Source organism: Gymnoscopelus microlampas (assembly GCF_963454915.1).
Source record: "Gymnoscopelus microlampas genome assembly, chromosome: 17".
Lineage (NCBI taxonomy): Eukaryota > Metazoa > Chordata > Actinopteri > Myctophiformes > Myctophidae > Gymnoscopelus > Gymnoscopelus microlampas.
Genome location: NC_139954.1, coordinates 24,772,084 through 24,797,083, shown reverse-complemented (window position 1 = coordinate 24,797,083; position 25,000 = coordinate 24,772,084). Strand labels below are relative to the sequence as shown.

At 43.4% G+C, this 25,000-nt stretch overlaps 1 protein-coding gene across 1 annotated transcript in view; it reads left to right on the top strand.

The window, feature by feature from the left end:
- Nucleotides 1-25,000, top strand: part of ndp (norrin cystine knot growth factor NDP) — a 35,312-nt gene that overhangs the window by 3,026 nt on the left and 7,286 nt on the right. The window contains exon 2 of the mRNA XM_084083951.1: nucleotides 13,241-13,702. Coding sequence (XP_083940077.1) covers nucleotides 13,496-13,702 — 207 coding nt within the window. The 5' untranslated portion in view covers nucleotides 13,241-13,495. The remainder of the gene's footprint in view (nucleotides 1-13,240; nucleotides 13,703-25,000) is intronic.

Genomic DNA, 25,000 nt, shown 5'->3' with positions numbered 1-25,000 from the left:
GTGTGTGTGTGTGTGTGTGTGTGTGTGTGTGTGTGTGTGTGTAGGCTCTTAACCACTGAGCTGTGGAGATGAGGAGGTCCGCTCATATCAAAGCAAGGTTAACGCCATGATGTGAACAGGTCAGATGGAGACACGTAGACATAACAGGCAGAAGAGAGGTGGATAAGTAGAAGAAACGCACAGACTCAGAACTTAATGCAGAAATGTGGAACATACTAGCTGTGTGTATGTCATCTGTTTGCTTTCTTCTCTCTCTCTCGCTGCATGCTCCGGCTTTGTCTCCAGTGTTTCTGAGAAGCCCAAATTGTAAAGCTAACATAAGCTTAGCCCTGGCTCACATGGCTGCCTATCATTGGCTGTGGACTGCCCTCAAATCCACGCTGTTTGTCTTATCTTTACCAGGCGGGATATATTTAGTGAGGAGCTTAGCTTTTAGTAGGCTGGGCGTGGGGAGGGTGAAGCCTAATTTATACTTCACTGCACGACGGTGTCGCTCGCCGAAAATAACAGAAAATCAGTTATTTTTGGTGAGCAACACGCCATGTGACGAAGTATAGATTAGGCTTAAATAACAGCATAAAGGGAGAGACACACAGAGAGAGCGAGATTGTGTGTGTGTGTGTGTGTGTGTGTGTGTGTGTGTGTGTGTGTGTGTGTGTGTGTGTGTGTGTGTGTGTGTGTGTGTGTGTGTGTGTGTGTGTGTGTGTGTGTGCGTTTTTGGGGTTTGGCGCCAGCATCGCAGTGGCAGTGGTGTGCTTGGTACGCGGCATGCCAAGTGGTGAGTGTGTGTTGGGGTAGCAGGTCTGTGTGTGTGTGTGTGTGTGTGTGTGTGTGTGTGTGTGTGTGTGTGTGTGTGTGTGTGTGTGTGTGTGTGTGTGTGTGTGTGTGTGTGTGTGTGTGGCGTGTGTGTGCGTGTGTGTGCATGAGCGTGTGCCCGCGCATGTATGTGTGTGTGTGTGTGTGTGTATCCCCCTCCCGCTCTCCCGTCAGGAATCTGCCCTTTAGTTTATTAAAAGCTGGTGAAACAATGGAGGGAGGTGAGATGGAGGAGGGGAGGCGACAAACAGAAAGCAATGACGTAACCTCTGGGCAGAGAGAGGTACAGACGTAGAGGTAGAGCGAGAGCGAATGAATACTAATGACACAGAGGAAGTCGAGGGGAGGAGGAGAAGAGAGGAAAGGAGAAAGATATTCATGAGCATCGATCTAAAAGTAGAAAACATATTTCGCAGAGTGACGCACTGCTACCTGTCAGTTCTCCTCGTCTGATGTCATTCCATGCACCTGTTTATGGGGTCAGGCCTGTCGGGGTGGGTTGGGGGGGGGGGGGGGCGGGGGGGGTCTACAGACCAGGCCGCCACCGCCTATGCAGACAGGCCTGCCTGTCCCACGGGCAACAACTGTGGACTCAGCTGCCTGCCGGGCCGTCCTGGGAGGCAATGTGGAAGATCCCTCCAGAGATCTGTCTCCCCTGTCCACCCCAGACCACCACCAGCATCCCAGCAATGCTTCCAGTCACGCACCAGCAGAGCGGCCACGTGAATGCCTCGCCACACAGCACACAGCACAGCACACAGCACAGTGTTCATTTAACTCAGAGAGTGCTCAAATGTAACCAAATGCATCCGTAAGGTTCCATTTGGTTCCATTAAACACTCTCTGAGTTGCAAATGAACACTGGGGATTTTATTGTGTATCTATGGTGTGTGTGTGTGTGTGTGTGTGTGTGTGTGTGTGTGTGTGTGTGTGTGTGTGTGTGTGTGTGTGTGTGTGTGTGTGTGTGTGTGCGTGCGTGCGTGCGTGCGTGCGTGCGTGCGTGCGTGCGTGCGTGCGTGCGTGCGTGCGTGCGGTGCGTGCGTGCGTGCGTGCGTGCGTGGAAATAGAGACCCATACAGTACGTGAGGTGGGCGGGGGGTATTTATATACAGTATATAGATGCACCCCACTGGGGCGGGGGGTATTTATATACAGTATATAGATGCACCCCACTGGCAATGACACCTATTGTGCAGATAAACTTGGTAGGAATGAGATATTACCGACACAGCATATGGCTGCAACAGTTGGAGGAGGCGGTGCGGTGACACTTTTCAACTGCTCATTTTGAGATGTCATTGTTGCACTTTGGCTCACACAGCCGGGCATGCAGCAACGTGTTGTTTTGTTGATGTGTTTGCCTTAACAATTACTATAACACTCAAATAGTGAAGACATACAGCACAGTAGTTCCTCTGTTATGGTCTCTATTGGTTTTTGTATCCCACTTTCTTCTGGTGCTTTTCTTGCAGTTCCATCTACTGTAGATCCTCAGTTCGCCGACAGACAGACAGACAGACAGACAGACAGACAGACAGACAGACAGACAGACAGACAGACAGACAGACAGACAGACAGATAGATAGATAGATAGATAGATAGATAGATACTGTAGCTATCAAGCAAATAGAGGTCACGATAGGATTTCGAATTGTCAGCCAGAATAACTGACATGGGGGAATTTCAGGACACACACTGCTATAAATTCGCTGAGCAACATTTATACCTTTTGGATTGTCTATTTATAGGACTTATGTTTGATGATGATCTGATGACTAAAACAGACAAATGAGAAACAACATAACATTACAGTTCGTGCTTACACAGCAAAAAATGTGCATCAACAGCTCGAAACACATGCACACAGTTCACAGCCACTGCAGAAATCATGTCATTTGGAATCTGCTTCAACTAATGAGCAATATAATTCATAGAAAAATTGGCATGGCCTCAGTTCATCCTCAAGTAGCCTACTCACCAAGGGTACTTGGTGAGCCTTGCCCTTCGTCTTAAATGTTTTACTTTTGGTGTGCCAATGTGCCATGCATGCGTAATGACGCATTATTGCATTATTAATAACGAGCAATGATAGCCAGGTCAGAATAATCCTTCATAACGTTGATTGGCTCAGCTGGCCTGCAATCAATCAAAATGTAAGTACTGTTCTTGCATCTGTGGTTAGAGACAGCTTTATGACAGTTGATTAAAGGAGTACCTCACCCATTTTCAATCTCATCTTCATATACTGTTCTACAGTAATTGCTCATCATAAATGCTGATTATAAGTTGTCACAACTTCCGTCTACTTACTCTGCGTCTCATTGGTGGCCTATGGACAGTTCAGAAACCTCCCTTACAATGACATAATCGGTTGTGGATTCCATACTAACAGAATACTACAGCCTTTCTCATGATGGAAAGTTAGCATGCTTAAGCCATTGTTCTTGCATTCATAACATTTAAAAAATAGTTTGAAATCGTGTTTGAAATGACCAAACCTGCCTACTAATAATGTCACTGATAGGCACGTTTCTGAACTGTCCACAGCCCTCCTCTGAGACAGAGCGAGGAGACATAAATGGAGGAATGGTGTGTGAGGACCAATAGTATGAATATGGGTGAAGTGCTCCTTAAAGCTTTTGTACAGATCTTGTAATGTACACTCTCCTCTACTGTTCAATTCGAGTGGTAACGTTTTATGGGACAGGGCCATGTATGCCGTGTATAATTTCTTTGTGATTGGCGCTGTGTTTTCACCTGCACGTGATGCAACCATATGGTTGGACAGCTGTTGTGAACTCTCTTTTAGGCAGTGGTGGAAAGTAACTAAATACATGTACTTTTACTTCTACTCCACTACATCTCAGAGGCAAATATTGTACTTTTACTCCACTACAATTACTTGAAAACTTTAGTTAGCCTACTAGTTACTTTTCAGATATAAATTATGATATTACGAAACATACATTAACCACTTTAGCCCTATTTTATACATAGGCTATTTGAAAATAGCAGATCTACAAGCTCCCAACGCGTCGCTTTGCGACGCGTTGGGAGCTTGTAGATCGGCTATTTTCAAACATTTTTGTACTTTTACTTTTGGTACTTTGAGTACATTTTGATGTCAATACTTCTGTACTTTTACTCAAGTAAATTTAGAATTCCGGACTTTTACTTGTAACAGAGTACTTCTACAGTGCAGTATTGATACTTTTACTTAAGTAAAACATTTGAGTACTTTTTCCACCACTGCTTATAGGCATCTGTGTTGGATGCTTCAAATGCGCGTGCATTGTTGTTAATTTGTGGTAGGACAACTTGGCATTGCACAGCTTGCATTTGACCTTGTTTTCATTACTACACAGAACTTCTCACACATGCCAATCTCTCCATCAATGCCGTGTATTACCCTCCCGTGACGTCTGTCTGTGACGTGTGTATGTGTGTGAGCGAGAGAGTGAGAGTGAAAATAATATTGTAATTATTGCGATTACGATAATTGCAAACCGATTACAATTATTGTAATCGGTTTGCATAGTCGTAATTGTGTATTGCTTCTGGACAGCATGTGCCCAAGAGGGGAAGATAGAGAGAGGCAGAGTGAGAGTGTGTGTGTGTGTGTGTGTGTGTGTGTGTGTGTGTGTGTGTGTGTGTGTGTGTGTGTGTGTGTGTGTGTGTGTGTGTGTGTGTGTGTGTGTGTGTGTGTGTGTGTGTGTGTGTGTGTGTGTGTGTGTGTGTGTGTGTGTGCGCGTGTGCGTGTGCGTGTGTGTGTGAGAGAGAGAGAGAGAGAGAGAGAGAGGGAGAAAGAGAGATCGAACACTTGTGGCCACGTTGTTGTTTTTTTACAGCCAATTGAAGTCTGGAGATCATTATATTTTCGGGTATTTGTCTTTAAAACTGCCAAAAACCAGTAATTAAAAGATTAATGCGACATTTGATTGATTAGATAGATAGATACACAGACAGACCTTTATTTATTTATCCCGAGGGAAATTCAGTTGATATAGCAGCACCCCAGTAAGCATGAAACACAGATATACAGTAGGTATGAGTGGAGAGAAGATGTAACACTGATTAAAAATAAAATAAAATATATGAATAAATAGTATGTGTGTGTGCGTGTGTGCGTGCGTGCGTGCAAGCCTTATGACTCCTGCCATCGCCTGCATGGGAAACACAGCATAATGTCTGCACACACTAAGCTCTGTATTACCTTCTCATAACCACAAAGTCCTGAAGCCTCAAACCAGAGGGAATGTGGTATGTAAGGAGGGATTGTATTGTGGTTGTATGCCGCGGTTCCCCGAATATTCTCAAGCCAGGTTTTATTTTTGTTGCAGTTATTGATGTGTGTGACTGTGTGTGTGTGTGTGTGTGTGTGTGTGTGTGTGTGTGTGTGTGTGTGTGTGTGTGTGTGTGTGTGTGTGTGTGTGTGTGTGTGTGTGTGTGTGTGTGTGTGTGTGTGTGTGTGTGCGTGTGCTAGTGTTAGTGTGTGTGCGCGTGCATGTGTGTGTGTGTGTGTGTTGGATGTGTGATTGTCTGTGGCAATGCTGTCTAAGCTTTGCTCACCAAATGTAGTACAATTTGCAATATTTGATTCAGTCAAGTCATCTGATCTGTCTTTGATGTCTTTGAGCCATAATTATATATCTTGACAAGTCTCTATACATGGTATATGTGTAATGTATGCGCAATTGTCTCGGCATGGCCAAGACTGTTTTCACCCCTGTCCGTCCGTCCGTCGGACGGACAGGGTGTGTGTATGTGTGTGTGTGTGTTTCCGTCTGTCTGTGAGCAGCTAATCTCCAGCACCGTTGGACTGATCAGCGTGAAACTGTGCACGTACACTCCCTGGATGCCAGAGCAGAACCTCTGCCCCAAATCTTTCACATCGGCCTGTTATAGCGCCACCAGGCAAACAATCTTTTTTATATTATTCCTACAGATTTTGTCCAAACATTGTGCAAAACACATTAACTCTATAGTATGTGATCAAGACGGATCTGTCTGAACGCAGTGTCCGAATGCTGTGAAACGTTGCACGCACATCTCCACTAGGCCAAGGAAGAAATGCCACCCTACATTTTTCAAATCGGCCTCATGGTGGCGCTATAACAGGCAGATTTCTGGGGGCCGCTTATCACCGGCACTGTTGGACCGATCGGTGGAACTTTCCGATTTTTCGTATTCCATCTTGATTGGCTAAGATTGGCTTCCAAAGTTTGCAGGAGTGGCCTGTTTTAAACAAAAATGCCTCAAATAAAACGCAGCATCTGAGTGCCGTGAAACATTGCTGGCCTAAAATAAGCTATACCTGCCCTCCGAGGAGCAACTTTTTCTAGTTGAGACTGTGATATGTGATTGCTCATGATCTGGCCCTAAGGACAGCTTCTACTGGCTGCCTAGCCTAATAGGTAGAGTGTTAAATACCAACACACCCGATAAAGGACCTTACATGAAAGGACAAAGAGGAGGCTATATAAATGCCTGACTGAACCTCTTCTCCTGTAAATCTATATCCATCACCGGGGAACTCTGAGGTAGACAGAGTTGAGACATTGCCATGTTGGACAAAGAGTGCCTCAGGGTCCTCTTCTGGGTGTTGTATACCTTGAAGCTCGCCGGTGTTGCGCACCACAAATAGCCAAGCTACAACATCTGTTATTTCCCGTGCGCGACACAGCACGCAAACCAAGTATAACTCAGGCTTTAACTTCCTTACATGATAATGGGGGCCTTTGCGTAGTACATGGACACGTTGTGATAACTCATTCCTGGCAGTGTCCCTCAGTTCTTCAGGCTTCCACAAAATGAAACCCACTTGCCCTCTACCTCTCATCCTTGCCAGGAATATGTTTTTACACAAGCTCATTCCTGCAGTTGCAACAGCTACTGTATCTATTTTTTCGCCCCACACGCTACACTACATTTGACACTACTTCCGACTACTGGCCATATTCTGAATAAGACAATATTTTGAATAAACTGTTTACATGTGTAGCTTATAAAACTATTCCATAAATGTTCCCGTTTACATGGTGGTGGTCATGTATGGTCTTATGGTCGTGTATGCATTTTTGTCACAAAGAATTGCTTAATAGATAGAGCATAGTGAAAACATTGCCTCCACAGTGACATACAGTAGTAGCTGTTTATTGCATCTTCCTTGAGACATCACACAAAGTCCTCTTCCTTCATTTGATTTAACACCCTTTTCAAAATGTCTTCCAAAAATGTCATTATATTCCTCGAGTTTGGGGTTGAAAGTTTCAGCTGTCAACCACAAAAAGTCTGGGATAGTGTCGGTAATTTTGTCAGAGGCTTTTCCTCTCTAGGCTGCTAGGCAAGAGGGAAGATATAACATGTGTTGTCAGGAAGCCATATGTGTTGCATTATGCTGCAAAAACGCAGATAGAGTCATGATTCAATTAAGGTGTTTACATGTATGAAATCCCCTTCAATAATCCAACTAAACTTGAAAAATGACTCTACGTATTAATCAGAAAATGTTGTTAACGTAGCAATTTTCTATTCAGACTGTTGTTTGAATTAGGTAAATATTGGAATATTACAGTGTATGACTCTGATTGGATGTTTTGTAGCATTTAATAACACAACACATTTTGAGAGAAAGGGTTATTGTGAAGTGTTTTGGATGGGCACACACACATCACAATAGGGATTTTTCTAAAGATTAGCTGACCAAATTAATTTAGAGCAGTGGTTCTCAACTTTTCAGGCCGCGACCCCCCGCAAAAAAATCATATTTGAACTGGGGACCCCCCACCCTGACAAGCACTTGGCATTGTAGGAGTTGAGGCATTATTTTGTTTGAATAAATATTGTGAAAATATTATTATTTAAAATGTTTGCCTCTTTCTCAGGTAACATCTCACAATTTGGCCAATGTTTGAAATGTTTTATAGTATAGTTTGTTGATTACTTTTGACGCAGTAATAGTATTTTTTATTTTTTCATTTAATATTAAAAAGGTCTTAAAAGCCCTTAAATTGTCACTTGTTCACAAATATGTAAAATAGCAGATCTACAAGCTCACAATGAATTGCGGCGTGATGTGAGCTTGTAGATTGGCTATTTTCGCTATTTAAAAAACAAATAGGGCTCAAGTGGTTCATCAAAATATTATCTTCTTTAGAATAAGGCCAATATCCAGATTATTGCAGTCCATGTAAACATGTTTCCCTCTTCAGTGAGGCCAGAACAGGGCACTGTTTGGCGGGAAAGGCTGTAGGTGGACTGGGCCAAGGCCTTGGCACTGGGCCACACACTCCTGCTCTACCTAGGACATTAACCATGGCCTGATTCAACATTTTACTTTCCCAGACCCCAAAGTCGCTGGACCGTCACACCATTTCTCAAACTCCTTTTTTTCTGAGCAGAGGCAATAGAGGTTCTGCTTTCCAAAAAATCAAGCTCTCCTTCTAATGGAAAGTTTGAATTTGTTCGATGATGGTTTGCTGGATCAGCTCTGGTCTTGCTGTAAATTTCCTACAATACAAATAGAGTGGCGGAGTTGTTTACTTTAATAGAAATGAAAATTTCACGGGTAATTCAAAATGAATGACATGATTGTGCTGCATTTGGGCCTCAGCCGCCAACATAGCTGTCTTGGTGTACTGAAAACAGTAACAAACCAAGGTGATATCGGCAGCCGTGATCCAACAATCCTCTGTAACGCACTCGGACAAACCTCTAAGGCCCCAATCTGGGCTTAAGTTCTGAGCTCAGCAGTAAAAACCAGGGGAGGGGGAAGTTCGGAGTCGAGCTCTCTCAGGGGTGAAGGAAGGAGCAATGGAGAGGTGGAGAGATGGAAGGATAGGAGAGGAGGATATGATGAAGAGAGTGATGGGGAGGGTGCACTTTAAGGTGGAACGTGCCGAGGATTTGTTTTTCTAAATCGAGTAGAGAATCCCAATCGGACGATGGGATTGATTCCAAATGAGATCCAGGAGAGATACAGAGGGGAGCCGTTCTGGGTTCGCTGATCATTACAGTGTGATTGAATGTGGGGAGTGGGGGCAGATCAAGCTCAGAGTGAGGAAGAGGAGACAAGAGGAGAAAGGGAGGATGCAGCTGCTGTTTGTGGACACCCAGGGTTCTATAAATCTGATCCCCAGGCAGGTGTGGGGGAGTTGGGAGAGAGGAGCAAAGAATGGCCTTTACCCTGCCTCAAACTTCCTGACCCCATTTACCTCCACACAGCAGCCCACCAGCGCTGGCAGGCACCACACACACACACACACACACACACACACACACACACACACACACACACACACACACACACACACACTAAGCAATCATAGGCATTGCTCAGTCCCGTCTAAAGGGATCAAGGGAGGTAGCCTCTTTGAACATGTGGATTCACAGCGCACACAAACGCACGCACGCACGCACGCACGCACGCACGCACGCACGCACGCACGCACGCACGCACGCACGCACGCACGCACTCACGCACACACGCACACACACACACACACACACACACACACACACACACACACACACACACACACACACACACACACACACACACATGCTAGTATCTCCCTAAAGCCTGCATTATCTGAGCTGGCTGCCATTCGTAGCTATGCCTTGAGGTCACCAGCTCTCAAACCCTGTATGCAAGTCACGAATAGAGGCGGTAATGAGGAATGTGTAATCACCTTGTACTGAGGGATGCCCCCTGCTCAAATAACTTTGGGGCTATATTCACATAGCAATCCAGTTACAGCAGGGCTGCCTCGGCCGGCTGCATAGCAGGTGGATGACAACGATAACGAACCGTCTTCTGTTTGCTGCATATCAAAACTGATGTGATAGGAGTGTCTGGCTTGCTACGGCTGACCGCTAATCAGTCCTTCTCATGTGCGCGCTGAGCTGGCAGTGTACCCAAAATGACAACCCCCGTGAAAGATCAGTCCATTTGCCTTGCACAGATATTTATTAGGTGAGTCATTGGTGTGATTAGGTTTGTAAAGGTTGCCAATGTCTTACTTTGCCGTGGGGCCACAATCTGTTTTTTAAAGCAAAACACATGTTTTTTGTGTGGATTTGTGATTTATGATTAAATGGTGAGCAAGTTTTTCCCCGCATGTAACCATAGATATGGCGTCAGTTTCGTGTTTGATGTGAATTGATTTTGCAGATATGTTTATAAATCTCTTTTCTGGAGGCGCAGGGTGGACTCTTCCCGCATATTGTTTCTGCTCTTCCGCATGTTGCCTCAAACCATAATCTGAGGGTGTGGACAACTAGTAACTTCAAAACTATATTCCATACCTGCATGGATCTGAACCCTATCTGTCATGATCTGTATTACACGTCTCCACTCGTCCTGCTTCAGTCCTCCCTGTAGGGACATCTGTAGGTATCAACATAATGACTTATACAGGTAATGAAATCTACAGGTGTATTACCACTACCTGGGACCGGACTCGGGGTGTCTGGGGGGGGGGGTTCTACAGAAACATTAAGCCTATAGGAGGATGTTGGGTTTTGCTAACCGAGAAGGCAAGAGCGCCAACGGTGCGAATGGCGCTGTAGCTAACAGAGATTGAGATAACAGCGGGTTTGTTGCACAGCTCAGCCAGGTAAAGCTGGCAGGGCTGGAGGTGCTGATGGAGGCTGGCTGTGTGAATCAGCCCGGCAGGTCAGAGCACAACTGGGATGTCTGCTGTGTAAACCCTGCAGCACACATGTTCACTGGGCCAGCTAAACATCTCAGGGAGTATTTATTTTAACAGGCCAATTGATACTTCTATTTCTCACTGGAGGAATGTTAAGGCTAAATGATTCCCCGCAGAAAGAAAAACACTGGGGTGGACGAGGGGGTGATGGGGGAGGGAAATAGAGAGAGAGAGGGGGGTTAGAGGTTTCGAATGAACCTGATGTGTTGTGTGATTTGGGTACAAATGAGGAAATCAGAGCAGAGTCGTGTAGAAATGAAGATGGATACAGAAGCGGGGAGTTTTGATACAATGCAGGGCTTGGTTTTTTTGCCTGTGCGATCATTTCCTCTGGTTCAAACATGCTAGTGTTTTACTCTGGAGTATACTTACTGCCACAGTAACTCAGGGCACAGAGCCACGGCCTTCACCTGCACTCACTCCTCGTCTAGCGCACAGGCACACACACACACACACACACACACACACACACACACACACACACACACACACACACACACACCCACACACACACACACACACACACACACACACACACACACACACACACACACACACACACACACACACACACACACACACACACACACACACACACACACACACACAATATCACACTCATATATCTTTGTTGTAGGGCAGAAACCTTGTATCTCCATTTAATCTCCATTTCATCTTTTTATGTTTTTTCATAAATTCATGCCCTATTTTCTTTGTCGTATGTGTGTCGCAGAAAGGTTGCAAAAACAGCCGATTTACATGCTCACAACATTACGATGCGACCCGTTGTGAGCTTGTAAACTCTGTTATTTTCGCTACATAGCAGATTTTCACTGTAAATCTGTATGTTGATCTTATAAATGTTAAACCATAAAAATAATAAAACTAAATAATAACTATATTGGATCCATTGGATGTTCTTTTATCCATTTCCTTAGCCTTGGATCAAGACGGTCATCGGTCATAATATATGACATATGTCTTGTATCAAGGCTACCATTTCCTGAAAGTTATCGGTTTTGGACATACTGTACAAGATTTCTGCTTGACAGCGATATTAAAGCTCTCATGTACACTTCCAGGACTTGTACTTGTCCTGAAAGACACACATACTGTACCACCAGGATTATGTACAAAATGTATTTGTATGTAAAACATACATTCAAACTAGTAGCCTACATATTCAACATGTTCAAAACCTTTTGTCCACACACCACACATACACATACACACCCACACATGCACACGCTTACAGAAAGACCTTGTTAGCAATGAGTAATACATTTTATCTCCAATCGTGGGGCTTGAACATACCCTCCTGTTCTATATTCATATATATTGCATTCCACTCCTATTCCCAGAGCCGGCACGCATACATGCACGCGCGCACGCGCACACACTCACACGCTCACTCACACGTACACGTACACGTACACACACACACACACACACACACACACACACACACACACACACACACACACACACACACACACACACACACACACACACTTGCACACACATGCACGCACATACATACACACACACATACCTCTCCTACTTCACATCACATTCCCCTATTAGCAAACCGGCCTAAGCTTCTGTAACTGCAGCCGGCACCGAGTTCCACTGTTAACACGAACCCTATTGTCAGGAGGACAATAAAACTACGGATTTGAAAAAGAAAAAAAAAACAACAACACATGAAAATATGAAAATATGCGGTGGGACTGGCACGGGGTTTGCGGTCGTGAGAGGGCTTGTTGGGAGAGCGATTTGTTTTAATGAAAAAGTCATTCCTGGGGAGAGGAAAGGGCCTGGCTGCAGGCTGTTTGTACATGACTTAGGTTTCTCCTCTGTGTAATAAAAGCACCGGGGCTAGTGTGCACGTGTGTGTGTGTGTGTGTGTGTGTGTGTGTGTGTGTGTGTGTGTGTGTGTGTGTGTGTGTGTGTGTGTGTGTGTGTGTGTGTGTATTCATGCACACGTGTGTGGGAGTGGAGGGATTGTGGGAATAACAGAGGGGAGTGGGCAGCCAGGTTTCACCATGCATCACACACCCACGTGCTCCTGGCTGGTTCGGTGACCCTGTGACATACACACGTGTGCGTGCACGCACGCACGCACGCACGTACGCACGCACGCACGCACGCACGCACGCACGCACACACACACACACACACGTGCATGAAAATTGCATGAAATTGTAAATTGCTGTAGCTGTCAAAGCAGTAGAAAAGAGTTTTGCAACTTGTTTCCTGTCACTATTTTGTTTTAACACATGATCACAGACACATACAGGCATGCGCTTATATTGCATGCACGCACCCACGTGCACGCACGCACGCACGCACGCACGCACGCACGCACGCACGCACGCACGCACGCACGCACGCACGCACGCACGCACGCACACACACACACACACACACACACACACACACACACACACACACACACACAAAAGACTGTGTGATCTCTTCTCCAGCTCCCAGAGTTCCACATGGACAGACAAATGACTAATAGACAAAACATTACCTGATACTACATTCTACATCCTACACTCACATCCACACATCCACACACTCTTTCTCTCTCTCTCTCTCTCTCTCTCTCTCTCTCTCTCTCTCTCTCTCTCTCTCTCTCTCTCTCTCTCTCTCTCTCTCTCTCTGCCCATTCCTCTAGTGATGTCTGCCTCTGTCCTCTCCTCCAGACAGTCCTGGGATCCAAATGAAGAGAGATGGAGTGTATCAGTGAGGTGACCCCCCAACACCAGCCTTTTCCTCACCCCACTGCCCCCCGGCCGTAGACCTTCTCCACACCACCAGCAAAGAGCAAGAGCGGAGGAGACAGCACTCCTAGACAACCAAAAAAAAGAGCTACAGATCAAGAGAAAGGTGGGACATAGAGTGCAGACAGCAGGGGCTGCTAGAGATCTCCTCTGAGGATCCATATACCCACACTGACCATGAGGCCCTCAGCCTCGCTGGGCCCCCCATCTGGCCTTCTGCTGGTGCTGGTGTGCTGCCCCCTACTGGGCCTGGTGCAGGCCGCCAGCACGAACAAGGCCAGCGACAATGGACACACGCACCTGGGCGACTCTGACCCAGAGCGCTGCATGAGGCACCACTTTGTGGAGACCATCACGCACCCAATCTACAAGTGCAACTCCAAGGTAAGATTGGAATCAAACGCATATACATTAGTCTCGCGAGCCAGACTGTTGCCTCACACAATTTGCATTGCGTACATTTGTCGTACTGTAAATCAAATTATTCAAAGCATAGATATTTGTCTCCGCCAGGCCGAAGGCATGGCCAGAGAGTATGTTTTACCCTCCGTCCGTCCGTCCGTCCGTCCGTCCGTCCGTCCGTCCGTCCGTCCGTCCGTCCGTCCGTGTGTCCGTCCTTCTGTCTGTGACCAGCTAATTGCCGCCACCGTTGGCCCGGTCGCTGTGAAACTGCTCACACACACTCCCTGGATGCCACAGCAGAACCTCTGCCCCACATTTTTCAGATCAGCCTGTCATAGCGCCACCATGAGGCCGACTTTTGCAAAACACATTTTTTGCTATTACTCCTACAGATTTTGTCCAAAAAACACGCAAATCGGTACACAGTATCTCTATAGTCATGTGATCAACACGGATCTGTCTGATTTTCCATATTCCATCCTGATTGGCTAAAATTGGCTTCCAAAGTTTGCAGGATTGGTTCATTTTGAACAAAATGCCTCAAATCATGAACGCAGTGTGCGATGACATTTTCCACAGACATTCCCACTTGGCCCAGGAAGAAATGCCACCCTTTTCACATTGGCCTGTTATAGCGCCACCAGCAGGTCTAATTTAGCAAACCACATTTTTGGAACAAAATGCCTCAAATCATGAATGCAGTGTCTGATTGTCGTGCAAGGCCTAAGAAGAAATGCCACCCTTTTCACATTGGCCTATTATAGCGCCACCAGGAGGCCACAATAATCTACCTGACCTGGCGGAGACTTGTTTAATTTTGCAACCAAAGCACTTGGATTTTGCCATCTCAGGTATTACTGAAGAGCACAAAATAACTTTGAGAACGCTTATTGTGTATATCTATTGTCATTAAACGGAAATGTGTCTTTCAGATTTTTCAGATTCCATCCTGATTGGCTAAAAATGGCTTCCAGCGTTTGCAGGAGTGTCCTGTTTTGAACAATATGCTCAAATCATGAACACAGCATGCAGTTTCCATGAGATTTTGCACGCACATTCCCACTAGGCCGAGGAAGAAATGCCATTTGAATTTTCAAATCAGCCTCATGGTGGCGCTAAAACAGGCCGATTCGTGTTTTTATCTATAAATGCACCGATCTGTGTAAAACTTTGTATGCGCACTCCCTAAAGGTCATTGGCCTGCATTTTTCCTTTTATAGCGCCACCAGGAGGCCGACTTATGTAAAACTCTTTTTTTTATATGACTCCGATTTTATCCAAATTTCACGCAAATCGGTACACATGATCTCTAAAGTCATGTGATCAAGACGGATCTGTTTGATTTTTCTGATTACATCCTGATTGGCTGAGATTCACATCCAAAGTTTGCAGTAGTGGCTTGTTTTGAACAAAATGCCGCAAATCATGAACAAAGCGTCCGATTGAGGATAAACTTTGCATGCACATTCACACTATGTTGAGGAACAAATGCCACCCTTTTAACATTGACCTGTTATAGTGCCACCAGCAGGTCTAATTTAGCAAAACATATTTTTGGAACAAAATGCCTCAAATCATTAATGCAGAGTACGATTGCCATGCAAGGCCTAAGAAGAAATGGCACCCTTTTCACATTTAGCGCCACCAGGAGGCCACAATAACCTACCTGACCTGGCGGAAAGCACTTTTTCTAGTTTGTTCTGTGTTTTGTTTTTGGCCTAAAACTATTTCCCAGACATCATGATAAGTGATGTCCAGCGTTGTCAAATCAATCATCTTCTCACTGAAGACTGAAGAAATCATTCAAAATGTGCTTTTCGTTGACTCATTTCAGGTATGTTGTAACACATCGACATGTTCTTGATCTTCTTCGGGCAAGAAATTAAACTTTTAAATGAAAAATGTGGCTCGTCATTGATTAAAATGTAGCAGCGTCATGTGATTAGTGTGAACGCCCGCCTGCCACCCCCCCCAAATTACCAGGTTCATGCCTGGATTTACAGAGGCCTATGTCTAAAAACATATTGAATGCAAATTATCTCTCTTACACACACCAACTAACAGCCACAAAATAACAGCCACAACACTACACTACCAACATAGTCGTAGATTCAATGTCGGCGTTTGATTCCACAACCTGAAAAAAAATACCTGGGAAAAAAAGCAGCAGAGCAACATCTTTAACCACATCAGCACGCATACGACACAATCAGCATCCAACACCAACACCACAAGCAGCATCCAACAAACTGCAGCATGAAGCAGCTGCAGCATCCAGCAAAGGAAAAGGAAAAGAGGTTCCTACTTAGAGTCGTCTTCAGAGGAAACCCCCGGCTGGCCGAGGTCTTCAGTGGAGGCCGACGGCGGAGACCACCGAAGACACATACACACTGTCGTGGAATTCTGCATCAATGAAGACACATCATACACACTGTCGTGGAATTTTGTGTCAATCAGCAATCAATCCACGGTGGAGACCACCGAAGACCAGGGCCGTTGGCGCGGAGGAATCCCCCATGCAAACAAATCCATGGATAGAGAGAGATCTCCATCTCTAAGGGCATCCTCGGGTTGAGCCTTTCAACGGCACAGTCTGTCTCCACTCTAAGAAAGAAAGAAAGAAAGAAAGAAAGAAAGAAGGACAAACAAACATTAATTAAAGTGAGCAAATCTATAAGCTCGGCACATGAGCTTGTAGATCTGCTATTTCTTGAAATATCATTGAAAAATCATTCTGAAATGTACAGGGAGCCAGTGAATTGAGGCAATATGTTTACTGTATACGTATACTGTATCCTGTCACAACTGTCACAATAATCGTATCGCAGAGATTTTAATTTATCGTGAAATTGTCCTCCGTCATACACTAGGATGAATAAGCTTTTGTTAGGATGCAAATTCAGGACCACTTAAACGCTCTATACTTGATAAAAACTGACCTGTAAAGAGCGCATTTGGTATGCTCTTTTTTCACTCTACACAAATTCATTCGCCAAAAATAGCAAATCTACAAGCTCACAACGCGCTGTGAGCTTGTAGATCGGCTATTTTTGCTGAACGTTCCCCCCAGAATAGGGATGCTGGGGGTTCAAGTGGTTAAAGGACAACTTTGTTTTTTTACAACCAAGGTTTATGTTTTAGATTGTAATTAAAGTAAATAAAAGATGAGTGTTCTTTTTTTTTCATTTACTGCTTTCTATAGTTTTAGCAATTTTCGCCATCTTTTTTACAGTGGGCGGGGGCATTCTGTCCAGTGTCTAAATATGCCTTTTTCTACACAATAACCCTGCGTTTTCTTTATTACTCTCCGCCAGGAGAGTATTGTTATCACTGCGTTTTCACTTTCTAAACATGACACACCGATTGGTCAAGCCTCACGTGACGCGTGGAATACTGTGATCTGATTGGCTAGTGACGCCACCGGGCCTATATATACATGGCATCACTCTGACAGTGTCTCCGCCACTGTCAGAGTGAGGTAAGACGGGAACCATGAAATGGCTGCATGGTACATAATTGGCAGATAGGACAGATAGGACATTTATATAGACAGGAGGGATATGACATAGGACACTTATACAGACAGGAGGGATAGGACACTCACACAGACAGAACGGAAGAGGACACTTACCCAGACAGGTTGGATAGGACACTTACATATACAAGAGGGATAGCGACCTATAAATACATGTGTCACTGTGATAAGCCAGATTCCAATACCGAAAATCCGGCCACTAGCTCACTCCCAGACCTTCGAACCGGAAGTAGTCAAGTAGTCGCGGTCCAATTGTTCCTATCTGTCTTATTGGACAGATAGGACAGATAGGACACTTATAGGGGAGGGATATGACACTTACATAGACAGGACGGATAGGACAGGAGGGATAGGACACTTAAACAGAATGAACGGAAGAGGACACTTACCCAGACAGGATGGATAGGACACTTACATATACAAGAGGGATAGCGACCTTCGCGACCTTCGAACCAACACAAGTCTTCTGGCGGAGAGTTGTGCTCCGAGGAGCACTTTTTCTAGTTATTATTTACAGTAGCTCTTCTAGCCCCCAATAACTCACATCTGGCCATCAAAGACCACAGGACCTTTTTTATTGTGTAAAAAAGGCATATTTAGCCACCGGACAGAATGCCCCCGCCCACTGTAAAAAATATCACAAAAATTGCTATAACTATAGAAAGCAGTAAATGAAAAAAAAATAACACTCACCTTTTATTTACTTTAATTACAAGCTAAAATATAAACCTTGGTTGTAAAAAAACAAAGTTGTCCTTTAACAAAAGTGGCATTAAGTCTTAAGCTTTTGATCATCTTAGAGAGCTGACAGATATTCAAGCACAGTGCCCCTAGGGGGCATCAACTAAGTATAGGCTACGCAACATCATTTGTATTTTCAATTGCTTCTAAAAGCAGATGAGATATTGACTAACAAAACGCCATTTAGATTCATCAAAATATTTTCAACATTGCATTTTTACATTTTCTTAAAGGTAGGGTAAGTGATATTTTTGGGTTGAAAAAGTGTTTTGTTAAAAGGCTAAAGCACTATATTCTGATAGTGTGTTTGTTCAGTAACAGGAGTCCCCCAGTCTCTCCAGCTCTTTAATAAACAGAACATACATTTTAATTCAGGTAGGTGACAAAGTTTCAGCCAATCAGGAGATAGTGCCCATTTATTTAATTTGTATAGTGTTCCAGTTCCAATTGTGTCTGCTCATTTCTTTGTGTCATCACTTCCAGTTTCACTTGATTAATCTGTATCCTTTTTTTATATTTAAGTTTTATTCCACAGTTTGCAATGACACATCACATGTTTACATATGTGAACACATAGCTCATGATATATAATATAATACATAGTTCATTCTATATGTGATTACATAGATCATGTCTTTGCGTAGTAACAATTACCGGTAGGTTTACCAGTGGTTTGAGGGTTAGTGCTTTCCTGTGGTTTTTCTATTTTTTCAAAGAAAATGTACCCTTCAGCTATCCTCCTACTTCCTAGTACCCCTCCCCTACCTCCCCACCCACCTGTCCACCCCTTAAAATTAAAAGAGGGGGAGGGGAAAACTAGAAGAAAAAGCATTGAGAACAGAAGAAAGGAAAAGAAGAGAAAAAAAAAGAAAGAAAAGAAAAGAGAAAGAAGAGAGATAACAGAAAAGAGTGAAAACAGCATAATGACTCATCCTCAAATGTTGCATGCGCCTCGTGTGTTGCAGGTACCTCACAATCCACACCCCCAGATTTCAAATGGTCCATCTAATCAAGTGGAATGTTCTGTAATGCATCAAAATGAGAGATGAGAGGCTGCCATTGTTTGTAAAAGTTTTCAACCGAGCCGCGAACAGCGAATTTAATCTTTTCAAGTTTCAGGAATGACATTAAATCCCGCAGCCAGGATGCGTTTGAAGGGGGTAGCTGGTTTTTCCATAGGAGGAGGATTCGACGGCGAGCGATTAAAGAAGCAAATGAAACTATATTCTTTTGTCTGGTGTTCATTCGGGTCCCCTCTTCTGGGACGCCAAAGATAGAAATGTAAGGTGATGGATCCACATTCATTGCTATTATTTCGGAAATACTATCAAAGAAAGATTTCCAGTATTCCGTCAGCCTTGGGCATGACCAGAACATGTGAGTCAGATCGGCTGGTGCCTGAGAACATCTGTCACATGCATCAGAAAGATCTGGGTATATTCTCGATAGTCTAGCTTTGCTATAGTGTATCCTGTGAAGTACCTTGAATTGAATGAGACATAGTCTCGCACAAGAGGAGGCTGAGTTAATAGTTTTTAACGCGGTGTCCCAAAATGTATCTGACAGAGTGATACCCAGTTCGGATTCCCACCCCGCTTTGATCTTAATCAAAGCGGGAGGGGTCGGTGTCGATAAGAGATCGTATAAAAAAGATATGTGGCCTTTTGACAATTGGGTAGCTGGTAGAATATGGTCTGTGCCCGAGGCCGGTGGAATCTGTGGAAATAATAAAGTATTGTGTCTAGCAAAGTTACGAAATTGAAAATATCTGAATAAATCAGAGTGTTGAAGGTTAAATGTGGAGCGTAGCTGTGTGAAACTGGCAAATGTGTTGTCCATATAGAAGTCTCCTAGGCAAGACAGCCCTTGTAAAGCCCAGCTGGAGAATCTGCCATCGTTTTTTCCGGGTTGAAATTGTTGGTTGTTGCATAGCGGTGTGGCTAGAGATAGAGAGGTCCAGCCAAAGTGTTGTCTAATTTGTTGCCAGATTTTTAAAGTTGAAATAACAAAAGGGTTAGAAGAGTGCTGCCTAGGTTTGAGTGGAAGTTTACTGCATACTAAAGCTTTTAAGGACGAGGAATGACAGGAGTTAGATTCTAGTTGAAGCCAGCTATCCTCTGTATTTGAGATCCAAAGTACGATCTTGTACATATTTGCTGCCCAATAGTAAGACTGAAAATTTGGTAAACCGAGTCCCCCCTTTGATCTCTCCCTCTGAAGTAGAGGTTTACATATTCTTGGATTCTTCCCGCTCCATATAAAGTTCATAATTAATGAGTCTAATTGTCGAAAAAACTGTTTAGGTAAAAAAATGGGTAAGCACTGAAACAAATACAGGTATCTGGGGAGTATATTCATCTTGATCGATTGCACTCGGCTTGCAAGGGAAAGAGGTAAGGTGTTCCATCGGTGTAAGTCAGTTTTTACTTTTGTTGTTAGAACCGTAAAGTTTTCCTCACAGAGAGAGGGGATAGAGTTAGTGATAATAATTCCTAAATATTTGAACTTGCTAGATAAGTTAAAAGGAATTATGGATTGGGGTATTACTTTGGCCGGTTGGTTAACAGGAAAGCATTCGCTTTTCTGTACGTTCAGCTTGTACCCGGAGAAACTGCCAAATAGTTGGAGAATACTTAAGATCTGTGGAATGCATCTTATTGGGTCCGAAACAAAAAGGAGCAGGTCATCTGCGTACAGGGATACTTTGTGTTCAATTCCGTCTCTTTTAATACCTGTAAACAGCTTGTTAGCCTTAAGAGCAAGTGCTAGAGGTTCGATGACTATTGCGAAGAGGAGGGGTGAGATCGGACATCCTTGTCTTGTGCCACGTGATAGTGGAAAAAAGTCAGATTGTTGGTTATTGGTGGACACTCGTGCCTGCGGGAAAGTATAGATTAACCGTATCCAGGAAATAAATCTCTCGCCAAATCCAAACTTTTTTAAAGTGAAAAATAAGTGACCCCATTCAACTCGGTCGAAAGCTTTCTCGGCGTCGAGTGCAATAACTACCTCAGGACTGGCCAGCGAAGTCGAGGAGTGAATAATATTAAGAACCCTTCGTATGTTTGTAAATGATTGTCGGTTTTTTATAAATCCTGTTTGGTCATCAGAGATTATGGATGGTACTATGGTCTCAAGTCTACTAGCCAAGGTTTTTGCAAGTATCTTTTCATCCACATTAAGAAGGGAAATGGGGCGATAAGAACTACATAAATTTGGATCTTTGTCCTTCTTAAGGATAAGTGATATAGAGGCTTGAGTAAGGGTTGGTGGTAGTCTACCTTGCTGAAAGGAGTCTTCAAACATTTCTAAAAGCAAAGGCGCCAGTTGGTTAAAAAACTTCTTATTGATTAATCTGTATCCTGTCTGAGTTCTCTATCCTGATTGGATAAAATTGGTATCTTGACCTGAAAATTCATTTTCTGTAGAGCTGGAGAGACATGGAGACTCCTGTTACTGAACAAACACTCTAAAGCAATGATTACTATCAGAATATAGAGCTATCTAACACTTATTTTAACCAAAGAAAATCACTTACCCCACCTTTAAACGTTTGTATTACTGTAAATTATGCCATACTACTGCCATAAAAGTAGAACAGCAGTTACACAATACAATGATAATGCCTAGATTGAGCATTGAGTAGTAGAACAATGGTTCCCAAACTGGGGGTCGGGACCCAAATTATTTTGGGGGTCCCCAGATGATTAGCTTATTGTGTAACATTATTTTCTCACTCAACAGTAAACAAACCAACATACAGTATAAGTGAATACAGGATATTTGAACATTTTCTAAAGTTACAATTTAAGGACTTTTAAGACCTTTTTAATACCTCTAAAATGACAAATAAAAATAAAATAATAAACCATTACTGCGTCAGAAGTAGCCAACTATACTATAAAAAATGGTCAAACATTGGCTAAATTGTCAAATATTACAAGAAAGGCAACATTTTTTTAAATAGCCGATCTACAAGCTCACAACACCTTACAGTGCGAAGCGTTGTGAGCTTGTAGTTGGGGCCTTGTAGCATGTGTTGGGGCCCCGAACCTAAGCTTTTCTTGGAGCCTAATCTTTTAGACCCCAAACCCAAACTTTTAATATATATATATGTTTTAAACCGAACATTTTTAACTCAAATCTTTTGCTTCTGGGGGATCCTACAAATGTATTCTAAATCCTAACATTTTTTTTTAAAAACGTATCCTGCTATAATATCAGTGGTTCTCAAACTTTTCTCATGTCAAAGGACCCCCACAATGATATGTACTTGCCACCTGGCCATCAGCGCCCCATTATAACTTTCTGATTTTACGGTGTGTGCTGCTACTGTACCTCCAGCTGTTTGTCCAGCAGTAGTTGCATCACCAGCGTGCGGATGCGGCAGCACTTCGGCGGGCAGACTGAGGAGGGTGTGAACACGTTGAAGAACACCATGATCTGCACGTAGGTCAGCACGGGGTAGCGGGCGTGCCACGACCTGTTGCTCGCCATCTAGAGAGAGCAAAGAGGGGGTTTTATGTGTTATTGCACCTTTATTTAACCCATTAAAACCGGGAACGCATCTGTGTAACCACTTAAACCATCAAATATTGTACTACAATTATTTGAAATCTTTAGTTACTTGTAACTTTGTAGATATACATCATTACATTATAAAACATGCATTAACCACTTTAGCCCCATTTTATACCTAGGCTATTTGAAAATAGCAGATCTACAAGCTCTCGACGCGTTGTGAGCTTGTAGATCTGCTATTTTCTAACATTTTAGTACTTTTATTTGTGGTACTTTAAGTACATTTTGATACCAAATACGTTTTTACTTTTACTTAAGTACATTTGGAATTCCAGACTTTGAGTACTTTTTCCACTATTAAGTGTCAATTTTGGGGTCCTAGACATGAAAAGTGGGGTCCGTTGACCCCCAGGGGTCCTTGAGGGAGTTCTAGGGGGTCCCCAGCTACATGATGGATAGTTAGGAACCAAATGGGACCCTTATGGGTCTGCAACTCTGAGGGTGTACAAATGGAACCGGGTCCATTTGGTTCCATTTTGTACACTCTCAAATTAACATTGACTTTACAATATAAATTACGGACCCAGAGATAGAAATTTCATTAAATGGGGGTCCGTAGCCTAAATGCATGTCAAACTAGGGGTCCTTGAAATTAAAATGGTTGAGAATCACTGCTAGAGCTGTAAACAATCTTCTCTTATGGGGGTCCTGGCATATCTTTTCAAATGAGTGTCCGCGGGCTAATAAGTGTCAATTTGGGGGTCCTTGACATGGGAAAGGTTGACACTAAGCTAACACACACCTGCAGTAAAACTCACCTGTTTGATGGATGGAGAGATAATTGGGTGCAATACCGCACGCGGATGCCACATAGTCGGAGAAAAGGTCTGTCGGATTAACGCATGCCTCCCGAGATAATTCACTTCTCTTTCCACAATCTGCTCACATAGTGTGTTTTAGCTGACACTCGACGTCTATGTCGAGTAAAGTTATATTATGAGTTGTTTATTCCACTATAAGAGTCTTTTATTACTTCCAAATGTGTGTGTGTGTGTGTGTGTGTGTGTGTGTGTGTGTGTGTGTGTGTGTGTGTGTGTGTGTGTGTGTGTGTGTGTATGGGAGGAGGAGAGCGCTCGCGCGGCAATTGGAGTACTCAAATCAGAGTGGAGAACAGCAACGTCACGCTTTGATGTCACCGCAAAGGACGGCAAGATCTAAGGAGCTCCCAGAGCCTTCTATTAGAGAGTTGCGCCAATGAGGGGTCAGAAACAGCGTCGGTCACGTGGTTCATGTAGCTGGAAATAGTGACAAGGAGCCGTCGACTTCAATGCATTCCATTAACTTCCGGTTTAGGGATTTGTCACTATTCGCCAATGTATGTGTATGTAGAAGACCTGGCCCGAAGAAGTGAACGGAGTTGGCGTAACTCTCTAATAGATGGCACTGGGAGCTCCTAATACGCTGTTACCCGTGTTGCCATGTCTGCTTATAAATGAGCATTTTATTTATTTATTTTTTAAATTGTAGTCACTTCATTGGGCTTTCTAATGTTTTTTAAACCAGTGGTTCCCACATTTCTTTCATGTCAAGGACCCCCAGATTAATATGTATTTGTCGCAGACCCACATCTGAAAATATGGGGTGCCAGGGACCCCCATACAAGATTTGTGTTGATAAAATGTTTTTTTTTTTTAAACTGAATATTTTACTTTTTTTCCAAATATTTTTTGAAAATAGCAGATCTTCAAGCTCACAACGTGTCATGATGTGACACGTTGTGAGCTTGTTGATCTGCTATTTTCAAACAGCCGATGTAAAAGTGGAAAAGAATTAGCCTAGTTGCTTCTTTTGGGCTTGTTTTTATCGACACAGCCGCTTGTTTCTTTTGCAAAATCTGGCAACTGATAACCTGCATTACACCAAGGTATATAAAAAGAAGGTACGAACATCTACGTCATGAGAGTCAATGAGAGCCAATGAGAGCCAATGAGAGCCAGGTGGACCAGCTTAGAACAAACGTACTTTGAGCTTATTTTTGCTTGTACAATTTGGTTGTGTGGGTTGTGGTTTCTTGGGCTTAGTTGCTCATTTGGGCTTGCTTCACAATTTTAACTTTAAATTATTTTAACCAGTGGTTTTCAAATATTTTCATGTCATGGACCCCAAAATTAATATGTATTTGTCCCCTAACCCCCATCTGAAAATGTTTTGTGCCAGGGAGACCCGTACTAGATTTGTGTTGTTAGAATGTTTCAAAAATGATTTGCATTTTTTATTATATTCTATACTATATTTAATAACTAGCCTTTTTTGCGGTTTTCAAATATGTGTTTACACAGAATCAAATGTTTTATGGTCATGATTCACCAGGAGTCTGGATGGCTTGGTTCCAGGCTTAAAATAATGTATATAAATACATATTTTTCGGAAACCACTATGGGCTGAATGAATGGGCTTTCTATATGTGGAACCACAAAATGGGG